The sequence below is a fragment of the Orycteropus afer genome, unplaced genomic scaffold (genome assembly GCF_000298275.1).
Source record: "Orycteropus afer afer isolate SDZICR_OR568_19922 unplaced genomic scaffold, OryAfe1.0 scaffold00133, whole genome shotgun sequence".
Taxonomy (NCBI): Eukaryota; Metazoa; Chordata; class Mammalia; order Tubulidentata; family Orycteropodidae; genus Orycteropus; species Orycteropus afer.
This window is the reverse complement of record NW_006921720.1, coordinates 2,673,524-2,686,212: the sequence shown is the minus strand read 5'-3', so window position 1 is coordinate 2,686,212 and position 12,689 is coordinate 2,673,524. Positions and strand designations below refer to the sequence as shown.

The window sequence follows — 12,689 nt, the reverse complement described above, 5'->3', positions numbered from 1 at the left end:
GAGCTGCTCTTTGAAATCTTCTGTTCAGCTCTTTTATCTTGTCATTTCTTCCATTTGCTTTAGCTACTCTCCATTCAAGAGCAAGTTTCAGAGTCCCTCTGACATCCATTTTGGTCTTTTCTTTCATTCCTGCCTTTTTTAAAATTTAATTTTAATTTTTGCAGTTTCCTCCTCTCCTTTCCCATTCCTGTCTTTTTAATGATGTTTTGCTTTCTTCATGTATGATGTTTTTGATATCATCCCACAATTCATCTGGTTTTTGGTCATTAGTGTTCAATGAGTCAAATCTATTCTTCAGATGGTCTCTCAATTCAGGTGGGATATAATCAAGTCACATTTTGGCTCTTGTGGACTTGCTTTAATTTTCTTCAGTTTCAGCATGAACTTGCACATTAGCAGTTGATGGTCTGTCCCACAGTCAGCTCCTGGCCTTGTTTTGGCTGAAGCTTCTCCATTACCTCTTTCCACAGATGTAGTCAATCTGATTCCTGTGTATTTCATCTGGCAAGGTCCATGTGTATAGCTGCTGTTTATATAGTCAATAAAAGATATTTGCAATGAATAAGTCATTAGTCTTGCAGAATTCTATCAGGTGATCTCCAGCATCATTTCTTTCACCAAGACAATATTTTACAACTACCAGTGATTCTTCTTTGTTTCCAACTTTTGCATTCCAATCACCAGTAATAATCAATACATCTTGATTGCATGTTTGGTCATTTTCAGACTGCAGAAGTTCATAAAAATCTTCAATTTCCTCTTTTTTGGCTGTAGTGGTTGTTGCATACATTTGAATAATAGTAGTATTAACTGGTCTTCCTTGTAGGCATATGGATATTATCCTATCATTGATAGCATTATACTTCAGGATAGATCTTGAAACATTCTTTGTGATGATGAATGTCACACTATTCCTCTTCAATTTTCCATCCCCAGCATAGTAGATCATATAATTATCTGATCCAAAATGGCCAAAACCAGTCCATTTCAGCTCACTAATGCCCAGGATATTGATCTTTTTCCACCATTCTTCTGTCAGTTTGTCGTAATGTGGTGGTTTGTGTGTTCTGTGAGGCTGAAGTGTTCTATGACGCTGGTATTTCAAATAGCAGCATGATCACTGTGGTAATTAAGGTTATGCATCAACTTGGCTGGGCCTGGTTTTGAGTGGCTGAGTAATGATATAGTTACTCCCCAAGTGAAATTGGTGGAATTTACTGGAGCAGCTGAGTAGCTGCCATAGAGATGTGATCTGCTTCCAGTATATAAGAAGCAGCTTGGAGGAAGGTCTCAAGCTTTTGGGCACACTTGGGCCCTGCATGTAGCCAAGTCTTCATTCAGCAGCCTGCCATGCCCTGCCTATCTTGGGACTTTTCCTGGGCTTGAATTAGTGGCCTGCCATGTCATTTGGTCATCTTGGGACTGTGCCATTTTATTTGTTGACCTTGGGCTTGTTAGCCTCAGCAGCCAGCAGCTGCCTGAGTGAAGAGACACCTCTAGCTTCAATGGACTGGGAGCAAGAGGCTGAGCTGAAGCCCGAGGCTGAGCTGAAGCCCAAGTTTGAGGGGTTTCACCCAGCCCCTAGAACCTAGCACTTTGAACTCAGAGTTCTAGCCTCCAAAACTGTAAGAGAATAAACTCCTATTTGTTAAAGCCACCCACTTGTGGGTATTTTCTGTTAGAGCAGCATGAAGTAACCACAACAGTCACTCATGGTGGACAGGTTTCTGTGTGTGGAGCTTCCAGAGTAAGATGGTCTCAGAAAAAGGAAGGGGCCATCCACTTCTCAAATAATTGGCCAAAGAAAACCTAAAAATAGCAGTGAAAACTGTCTGATATATTACTGGAAAACTTTATGAATAACTCTGAAACATTGATATAGTGCCAGAAGATGAGCCCCTTTAGTCTGAAGGCACTCAAAATATGACTGTAGAAGAGCTGCCTACCTCAAAGTAGAGTCAAACTTAATGATGTCAATAGAGTAAAGCTTTTGGGACTTCCGTTTGCTGATGTGGTGTGACTCAAAATGGGAAGAAACAGCTGCAAACATTTGTAAGTATTACAGCCTTGGAAACCATATAGGACAGTTCTACTCTATTCAATAGGGTCACTATGAGACAAAATTGACTCTGGGGAGTGGGTTTTTGGGTAGGTAAGGCTTGTTGTTGTTAATTGCTGACAAGTTGATATTGACTCATGAGACCCTATGTGATAGAACTGTTTAACTGAGAAATAAATATAACATGATCTGTGCTTACCAACATCCCAGCTATTCCTGGGGGACCTGCTGGGCCTCGATCTCCCTATTAAGATAAAAAAAAAATGTTACTTACAATAATATATATATATATATACATGTATGTATATGTATATATATATATGTATGTGTGTGTGTGTGTATATATATATATATATATATATATATATATGGATCTGATAAACTTTATCAGCTGGTCTGAAGCTTGAAGATGGATGAGAAAACAACAAAATGACAGAATAAGTAGCCAGTTGAAGTTGTTAGAACTTCTTTTTCGTAAAACCAAAGTGAGTAGTAGTCTTAATGAAACTAAGCATTCATGTCATTTCTGTAAACTATTTTTAATAGGAGTCCACAGATATAGAACTAAAATAGTTAATATATTTGTTCCATATATTCAAAAGGTTATTTCTATTACTTAGAAGATTAAGAATGTTATTGCAGTGCAGAGAATTACTTAATATGGTTTTTCTAGCCATGGTTTTTGTGACTTTCATCAGATGACTGAGGGGGACTATGTAAATGTGAGATGCTTGTGGCCCACCAAAGGGGTTGGATGGCCTGCTAATAAGGTAAATAAGGTACATGGCCCCTTATGAGGGTGGGCTGTGGAAATAAGGTGTATGGAACCTTACTATGAGGATTGGTTAATTTTGTCATTTTGTGAGGCTTAAAATGAGCCCTCCCAGATGTGGAAAGGGGGATCTCACTACCATCAAGACAAAGAGCAGCCAGGAGTAGAGTGGATCCTTGTACCTGAAATTCCTGCACTGGACTTCCTTGGCAGATAGACAGCAGAGACATGGCAGAAAGATAGTCTGCTGAGAGATGGCAGAGATACAATCTGCTGAGATATAATCTGCCAAGAAATGGCAGCAGCAGAGGCAGCAGAACCAAGGGACTGGCATGAGACAGAGTGGTGGGCTTGCTGGCCCATGGAGGGAGAAAGCTGAGTGCCTTTGGGCAGGAAGCTTGCTGGAGGAGTGGGGTGCACCTATTAGCAGAGCTAACCAAGCTTTTAACACTTGCCAAAGGAGGGAAGAGGCCAGGCCGAGAGGCTGAGGGCCAAAAAAGGTGTGCCTATGGGACTGGGCAAGGGAAGCCTGTCCTGATCAAAGAATCGCATCCTGAGCATTCCTGAACCTGAATTGTAATCTGTTGTTTCCCTAATAAACCCTGTAATGTTGAGTGTTGTCTGTGAATTGTGTGTGACCATTGCACTGAATTATCAAACCCAGCAGAAAAGTAGAGAGTGCCATGGGAGGGACAGTTGGTGTCAGAAGTGGTAAAAAGTTTGGAGAGTGGCAGCATGTCTGACTTCATAGGAACTAGCCTTGGGCTCTTGATATTGTTCTGCATACATTTTTCCCCCTTGTGAAGTTAGAGGAAGTCAAAAGACACCACCCCCATGCCTTTGTGAAGTTATGATCCAATTTAAAAAATGGGCAGAGATCATGAACACACAATTCACCAAAGAAGACATTCAGGCAGTTAACAAACAAATGAAGAAATGCTTGCAACTAGTAGTCGTTAGAGTGATGTAAATGGAAACAACAATGAGATGATGCAAATCAAAACAACAATAAAATATCATCTCACCCCAGCACTAATAACAAAGTTCAAAAAATAGAAAATGGCAAATGCTTATGAGGGTATGGAGAGACTGATAGAATTGTAAAATACTCTTGATGGAATTGTAAAATGGTGTAACCACTGTGGAAAATTGTTTAGTGCTTCCCTTACAAGCTGGAAATAGAAATACCATATGATCTAGCAATCCCACTACTAGTTACTAGAGAAATAAGAGCTGTGTTACAAACAGATATATGCACACCCATGTTCATTGCAGCACTACTCACAATAACAAAAAGATGGAAATAACCTAAATACCCAGCAATGGAGGAACGGATCAACAAACTATTATACATACATACAATGGAATACTGTGCAACATTAAAGAACAATGATGAATCTGTCAAACATCTCATAACATGGATGAACTTATTATGTTATGTGCCGTCGAGTCGGACCTGACTCATAGAGACCCTTCCTTGGGTTTCCGAGGCAGTATCACTACAGAAGTAGATTGCCCAACCTTCCTTCTGAGGAGTGGCTGGTGGGTTTGAACCACCATGGATGAATTTAGAGGCTATTATGTTAAGTGAAGTTAGTCAGTCACAAAAGGATAAATGTCGTAGGAAACCACTATTGTAAAAAGTCAAGAAAAGGGTTTAACAAAAGAAAAAAAAAATATTTGATGGTTACCAGGGGTGGGTGGGGAAGGGAGGGTAAACCACTAACTATAGAGTAGACATATTAACTCAGGTGAAGGATAATAATAATAATGATAATAGTAAAATGCCCAAGTTTTGTTGTGTGCAAAAAAGCAGGAGTAAAGGAGTCAAGATAAATAGGGAGAGATACATATCATTAAAAAAAAAAAAAGGAGATTAAGAACTTCAAGCACATTTTAAAGAGCTTTCCTATACTTGTCTCATTGGAGAAGCCAAACCTTACCATTAGAAATTAAATGATCTAGAAATAAGGATTTTGTAGGTATCATAATTTGGCCAATCAGAAGATCTCTTCAAATGCAGTGGCACAACTCTTTTTCAAGAGGCAATGTGGTAATTCAGATAAAGCTGACAATGCTGAAAATGCTAGTGATTATATATGAGATAATAAAAAGGCAATTTTTGTTGAGCAGAATCTACATTAAAGAAACTTCATAACTTCACTGAGGAACATAAAAGAAGCTTGATTAAAATGTGAGATATGCTTTGTTTTTGGAGGGCAAGACAATGTTGTAAAGGTGTCATTGCTTACCCAAATTAATTTACAAATTTAATGTAATTCTCACAAAATTTAAACTTGAGTAAATGATATTAAAATGCACAGGATAATAAATAAAATAGAAGATAAAAGAAAAAGTAAAGAATAAGAAAGAGATACTAGCAATATCTAAGTATTTAATAAAGCTATAATTACTGAAATAATGGAATATTGGCATGAGATTAAACACTATATCAATGTAATATAACAGAAATCTTAGAAACATATCAGCATTTATAATAGGATTTTAGTAAAGAATGTATTATTCAATAAATAGTGCTAATAATTAGAAAATTTATTTGAAAAAATGTTTGCATTCTTTCTTTTCGCTATCTCTGTATAAATTCCACATAGATTTATGTACAAAATGAAATGATATGATCTATAAAGAAACTAAAAGAAAATATAAGTAACTGTTTATCTGACTTTGGTTGAGAATGAGAATAAAAGTTATGTTGTGCATAAAAGCAAAACTAAAATTCATAAAGGAAAATAGTGTTAAATTTGACTACATAAATTGCACATTTCACAAAGAAAATAATATTATATGCAAAATTGAAAGGCAAAGTCCAAGAAGGAAAAAACAAAACAAAACTCCAACATATAGGATAAAAGTAATATCTTTAATATATAAAACAGCTACAGTCAAAAAGAAAAAGGACTAACCTAAAAATGGGCAAAGAATGTAAACAGTTAATTCTCATCTATTTCATTTTGTTTCTTTCAAATTGTAGGATTTTCCCCTTGAAATGAATATACTGGAACTTTTCATTCAATGGAAACATTTGCATATTTGATAAAGATGAACATTAAGAGGCTGTTCCTTGATAAGATGATCCTTCAACATGTGGGCCTCTCAATTTCTTGAACCACTTTCCTCTCATGAACTTCTCTTTTTACTACAATGGTTGTACCAAATACCTTGTCAATAAAAATCCTCCATAATCTCAATTACATGCATCCCAATATTAGACCATCATCTCTCATTGTTCTAGCTCATCTCTTGGATATTGTGAACCCCTAAAAATTTTGATGCCCCCAGAACCTCTAATCAATTGATGCTACCATTTTTTCCATTATCTTTCATGCCCTTGATAGCCTCTCTCCCCTCCGTTTGTTGTTATTGGGAGGTGCTGTCCAGTTGTCTCTGATTCATAGCAACCCTATGAACAACAGAATGAAACATGCTTGGTCCTGTGCAAGCCTCACAATCCTTGCTATATCTGAGCCCATCATTGCAGCTACTGTGTCAATCCATGTCCTTGAGGGTTTTCCCCTTTTCCACTGACCCTCCACTTTACCAAGCATAATATCCTTCTCCAGAGAATGGTCCTTTCTGATAACTTGACCAAAATAGGTGAGACAAAGTCTGGTCATTCTCTCTTCCAAGGAGCATTCCAGCTGCACTTTGTCCAGGACAGATTTGTTCATTCTTCTGGCAGTCCATGGTACTTTCAGTATTCTTTGCCAACACCACCACTCAAAAGCATCAACTCTTCTTCCATCTTCCTTATTCATTGTCCAGCTTTCACAAGCATACGAAGCTATTGAAAATACCATGTCTTGGGTTAGGTGTACCTTAGTCTTCAAAGAGACATCTTTGCTCCTCAGCACTTTAAAGAGGTCTTTTGCAGCAGATTTGCCCAGTGCAATATGTTGTCTGCTTTCTTGACTGATGCTTCCATTGGTGTTGATTGTGGAACCAAGTAATGTGAAATCTTGAACAACTTCAATCTTTTCTCCATTTATCGTGATCTTGTTTATTGGTCCCTTTGTGAGGATTTTTATTTTCTTTATGTTGAAGTGTAACCCATACTGCAGACTGTAGTCTTTAATCTTCACCAGTAAGTGCTTCAAGTCATCTTCACTTTCAGCAAGTAAGGTTGTGTTGTCTGCATATCACAGGCTGTTAATGAGTCTTTCTCCAATCCTGATGCCACATTCTTCTTCATATAGTCCAGCTTCTTGGATTATTTGCTCAACATACAGAATGAATAGTATGGTAAAAGAATACAACTCTGACACACTCCCTTCCTGATATGAAACCATGCAGTATCCCTTTGTTCTGTTTGTATGACAGCCTTCTGGTCTATGTATAGGTTCCTCATGAGCACAATTCAGTGTTCTGGAATTCCCATTCTTTTCAATGTTATCCACAATTTGTTATGATCCACACAGTTGAATGCTTTTGCATAGTCAATAAAACACAAGTAAACATCTTTCTGCTATTCTTTTCTCTCAGCCAACGTCCATCTGACATCAGTAATGATATCCCTTGTTCCACATCCTCTTCTGAATCCAGCTTGCATTTCTGGAAGTTCCCTATCAATATATTGCAGCAACTGTTTTTGAATTATCTTTAGCTAAATTTTAGTTGCATGTGATATTAATGATATTGTTCAATAATTTCCACATTCTGTTGGATCTCCCTCCTCACCCAGATTAAATTTCATGGTCAATTGTTATAATAACTGCCTTGTGTATATTACTAACTCTCTTGACCTATTCTTGCTTCTTGCACTTGTTTGGCAAAAATAGAATTCCGGTTAAATCCATCTCCTCTGCTTTTCTATTCTCTGCCTTTTACTTGAGTGTCTATACATGGCTAGAAAAGCACACATAATCTCCCTGATTGGTCTCACTTCAGTTAATGACCATGAAATTGAAGGGGACCCTAAGGTTCCCCCTCATCTCACTTCTGTGGTCAATGAACTCTTCGTCTCTCTTCAAGGACCTCCTTAAATCCCCAACGTCTTCTCCCTACTTTACTCTCAGATGATGATCTTGCTTCTTCCATCTCTGAGGACATTTAAGCAATCAGAAAAGAACTTCTATAGACCCCTCCCCCCACTCCATGAGGACATCTTCTCACTTATCATCATCTACACCTTTATGCTCTGCTTTCACACATGTTAGGAAAACTGACCTGTCTATGCTCTTCTCTCAGCCCAAACTCTCCATTTATGCACTAGATTCCTTACCTTTTTACCCATTTAAGGATATTGCTTCAGTAATTCTCTCCTTTCTTATATCATCATTCCTCCTCTGCCTTCTTTTATACTGGATCATTCCCTTAGCACACAAACATGCTGGTATTTCTATTACCTTAAAATCCATCATAAAAGCCTTGACCCCATTTCCTCTACCAGCAACGGGCCATTTCTTGGCTTTCATTTGCAGCAAAACTCTGAGAATTGTTTATACTGTACTTGCTGTTTCTAATTACTTTCTTCACATTCTCTCTTAAACTTACTTAAGTCTTGCATTTTCTCTAACCAATATTATGAAATAGTAATATTTTTTGTCATGGTCATCTATGACCTCTACCTGTTAAATCCAATGATCAATGCTCGGCCACCATCTTACTTGACCTATCTGCAGCATTTGAGACAGGTAATCACTCGCTCCTCTCTGCTACATTATACTCACTTGCTTCTGGGATACCAAGTTTTCCTCCTACCTTCTCAGTCTCCCTTGCTTGTCCCTGTCTATTAATGGTAGAAGGCTCAGTCCTTGCTCTTATTCTCTTTTCTCAAGGCTCCACTCATTCCTTGGTTATCTTATCTAGTCCCATGGCTTTAAGGGATCATTTACATGCTTAAGACAGCCAAATTTATATCTCCATTGAGACTTTCACAAACTCTATATTTTGTAATATGTTATTATTTGCTTAATACCTTCACTTTGATGTCTAATAAGTATCTCCAAAATTTGGCCTTATGTTCAAACATAAACTCATGATTGTCCTCCCTCCCTCCAAATTTGTTCTGCCTATAGCTTTCCTCATTTCAGTTGATGACCACTCCTTCTATCTGGTTGTTGAAACAAAAAAATACCCAAACTCACTGCCATCAAGTCAGATCCAACTCGTAGTGCCCCCTCCTTGGGTTTCTGAGGCAGTATCACTATGGAAGTAGATTGCCCAATCTTCCTTCTGAGGAGTGGATGGTGGGTTTGAACCACCAGCCTTCTGGATAGCAGTCAAATGCCTTAGGCACTACGATGCTTGAAGTCATCCTCAACTCCAAGTTATCCTCTTATACTCACATCCAAAAAATCCAAAAATATTTTTGGTTCTAACTTCAAAATATATTGAGAGTCTAACACTTCTCACTACCTCCACTCTTTTGCTGATCTGAGCCTACATCAGCTCCCACCTGGATTACTGGAATAGTCTTCAAATTGGCTTCCTTGCTTTTCTACACCTGCCTTCCAACTGTAGGCCCAGTCATACTTCTATTCAGAAACCATCAATGGTGCTCATTTATTTAGAGTGAAAGATAAAATCCTTACAATTATGGATAAGCCTCCTTATTAGTGTTTCTCAAACCATCTGTGGTAAAGAAGCAGATTCTTTATTTATCTCCTAATGCACCATGGACCAAGATTAATCTATTTAGTGTGTGTTTGTTTACCACAGCAAGTCAAATTACTAGACACGTTTTTAAATGCTTACTCTCAATTGCTGTACGTACCTTGTCAAAGAACCCACAACAAAGTTTGCAGACTGGCACTGACCCTCCATTGGTCTACATGACTAGGCAACTTCTTCCCTCATGCCTCTTTACCTGATCCTATCTTTTATTTCTCTCTCCTCACTCACCCTGTTGATCTCCTTGGACACAGCAGGAATGTTCTTGTCGTAGGGCTTTTAGACCTGTTTTCTCTTCAAAAAGAGCCCTGGTGGCACAGTGTTTAAGTTTTTTGCAGTTAACTGAAAGGTGGGCAGTTCAAACCTACCAGCCACTCCATTGGAGAAAGATGTGGCAGTTTGCTTTTGTAAAGACTCACAGCCTTAGAAACACTATGGGGCAGTTGCACTTGGTCATATAGGGTCATTATGAGTTGGAATTGGCTCAATGGCAATGGGTTTGGTTTGATTTTTCTTTTTTTCTTCATGGAATATTCTTCCTTCAGATTTGAGAAAGCTTGGCTAACTCTTCTCACCTCCTTCAGGTCTTTGTTCAAATCTTACCTTCCAGATCACTCTTTTTTCGTTTGTGCTTTGGGTCCAAATTTACAAAGCAGATTCATTTTATTCTCAACATTCATGCACATTTGATTTCATACCCTGATTACAATCCCCAACCATAAAAAAAAATCTCCTCCCCCCTCCTCCCTCTGACTACCCCCTCCCTGTGAAATTCTTATCTATGGATTCCTGTCTGTCTAATTTTCCCTCTGTGTGAATGCTGTCTCTCTGATGTCTCATGGCTGATTGATCTAAGGGGTGCGTCTCCCTGGGCTAGGTGTTCTGCATGTAGGTTTTTCTGTTGTTGGGCTGAGAGCTAATCCATGGAAGTGAATCCATTTCTAGGCCTGTAGGATAACCCGGGGCCACAGTTTCAGGGGTTCCACCAGTCTCTATCAAAACATAATTCTGGTCATCTTTGTGTTCTTAAAATTTGTTCCACATTTTTCCTCCCACTGCAACCAATTTTGATCACTTTTTCAGGGGTTGGCACTGGTAGCTGGGCACCATCTAGTTCTTCTGGTCTCGAGGTCATGAAGCCTGAGGTCCTCATGGTCCATCATATCTTTGTATTAATTGTTTCCAAATGACTTTGATTTTCTTCACTCTTATTTTTCCAGATGAGAGGAGACCAATACTTGCATCTTAGATGACCACTGGAAAGCTTTTAAGACCCTAGTTGCTACACACCAAAGGAGGATGTAGAGCAAGATTTTTATCTACTATGTTGTGTCAATAGCATAGTGCCTAAAGCACTTGGCTGCTAGCCAGAAGGCTGGCAGTTCAAACCCACCAGCCGCTTCTCAGAAGGAAGATGGGACAATCTACTTCCATAGTGATACTGCCTTGGAAACCCAAGGAAGGGTTGCTGTGAGTTGGGTCCGACTCGACAGCACATAACAACAACAACATGTTGTGTCAATTTTCCATGATGTCCCCCAGACTATGGTCCTGAGCCCGCAGGCTTGGTGATTCTCTCTCTCAAGGTGTTTAGTTGTCTCTGAGAAGCTGCTCCATCCCTGTCCTCTGTTACTTCTGCAATGTATGTGGATAATTTTGTAGCACAAGTACATATGTAAGATTATCTTCAGCCAAATCTACCCTTGGTTTAGGGTTCCTGTTCACCTACCCCCACCTGATCTTCTCACCTGTCTGCATTTACCCCTATCCTAGTGTTTTGTGCCAGCGGTAATGCAGTATTGTGCTGTAATAGTATTTGACTCTGTTGTCTATATCTTTTTTTTATTGTGTGAAGACCAGATGACTTGATTCTTTCTTTCTTTTTATTGTGATTTGGGTGAAAGTTTACAGAGCAAATTGATTTTCCATACAGCAGTTCACAGACATTTTGTCTCATGACATTGATTGCAAATTCCCACAGTGTAACAACTCTCTTCCCACTTCCTCCCCACATTTACCTCTTCCCTTTGTCCTTCCCTCCCATGTACTCCTACCCCACAAGCTATGTCCCTGTGCATACATTGCTCTTTTGTTCTCCCATGTTTGATCTCTCTAAGGAGTGTTCTACCTGATGTAAATGTTCAGCCCTGTCTTTTATTCTTCTTTGCTCTGGATGAGGAGAGATGCATCGTTGCACTAGATGGCCTCTTAGAAGCTTTTAAGATCCCAGTTGCTACTCACCAAAGTAGCTTGTGGAAGAATGTTTTTGTGTAGTATGTTATGCCAATTGAGCTTGATGTTCCCTGGGACCATGGTCCTGAGCCCACAGGTTAACTACTCACTCCTTCCGGGTAGCTGCCTGTGGCCAAGAAGTCACCACAACCTTGTGTCTTGTCAATTCTACTATATACCTGTACATTCTTACAGAATATGCAAATATGCTTGTTGAAACATCGTCTGCCAACCTTGTACATGATCATGGGCACACTTCCCCCTGCCTAGACATACCTGATCATTCAGCCTGCCCACCCATCTATCCATCCATAGATCAACGTTTGCTATCACTGACAAATGTAGTACTGTATGTGCAAAAGGGTTCATCTTTATTATCTGTATTTCCCATGTACCTCTCTATGTCTTCCTCTTCCTCAGTGTCACCATGTTGATCACTCACATTTGGTACGTTGCCCTTCTCTTCACGCAAATCAATGCTTGTCTCTTTATATCTAGCAGTGTTCCCTCCCCTCCCCTTATCCCTGGTAAGCAAAAAGGAAAGTTTTGCTCCATATATAAATCTTTCCTTGATTTTTTACAATAATGAATTAATATAATATTTGTCCTTCTGTGATTGACTTATTTCACTTAGCATAATGTCCTTCAAGTTCATCCATGTTATGCAGTGTTTTGCAGATTCCACGTTATTCTTTAGGGTTGCATAATATTCCATTGTGTGTATATATATAGACCATAGTTTGGTTATCTGTTCTTCTGTTGATGGGTACCTAGGTTGTTTCCAACTTTTGCTATTGTAAATAGTGCTGCAATGAACATAGGTGTGTATGTATCTGTTCTTGCTCTTGCTCTCACTTCTTTAGGATATATACCTAGTAATGGGATTGCAGGGTCAAATGGTATTTTTAATTCCCACTTTTTAATGAATCACCATAGTGCTTTCCATAGTGGTTGTATCATTTTACAGTCTCACTAGAAGTGTATGAGAGTCCCAAT

The 12,689-nt window shown here is 38.9% G+C and overlaps 1 protein-coding gene across 1 annotated transcript in view; it reads right to left on the bottom strand.

The window, feature by feature from the left end:
• The window catches only part of COL19A1 (collagen type XIX alpha 1 chain), a 537,038-nt gene that overhangs the window by 42,029 nt on the left and 482,320 nt on the right, over positions 1-12,689 (bottom strand). The window contains exon 41 of the mRNA XM_007945183.2: positions 2,259-2,303. Coding sequence (XP_007943374.1) covers positions 2,259-2,303 — 45 coding nt within the window. The remainder of the gene's footprint in view (positions 1-2,258; positions 2,304-12,689) is intronic.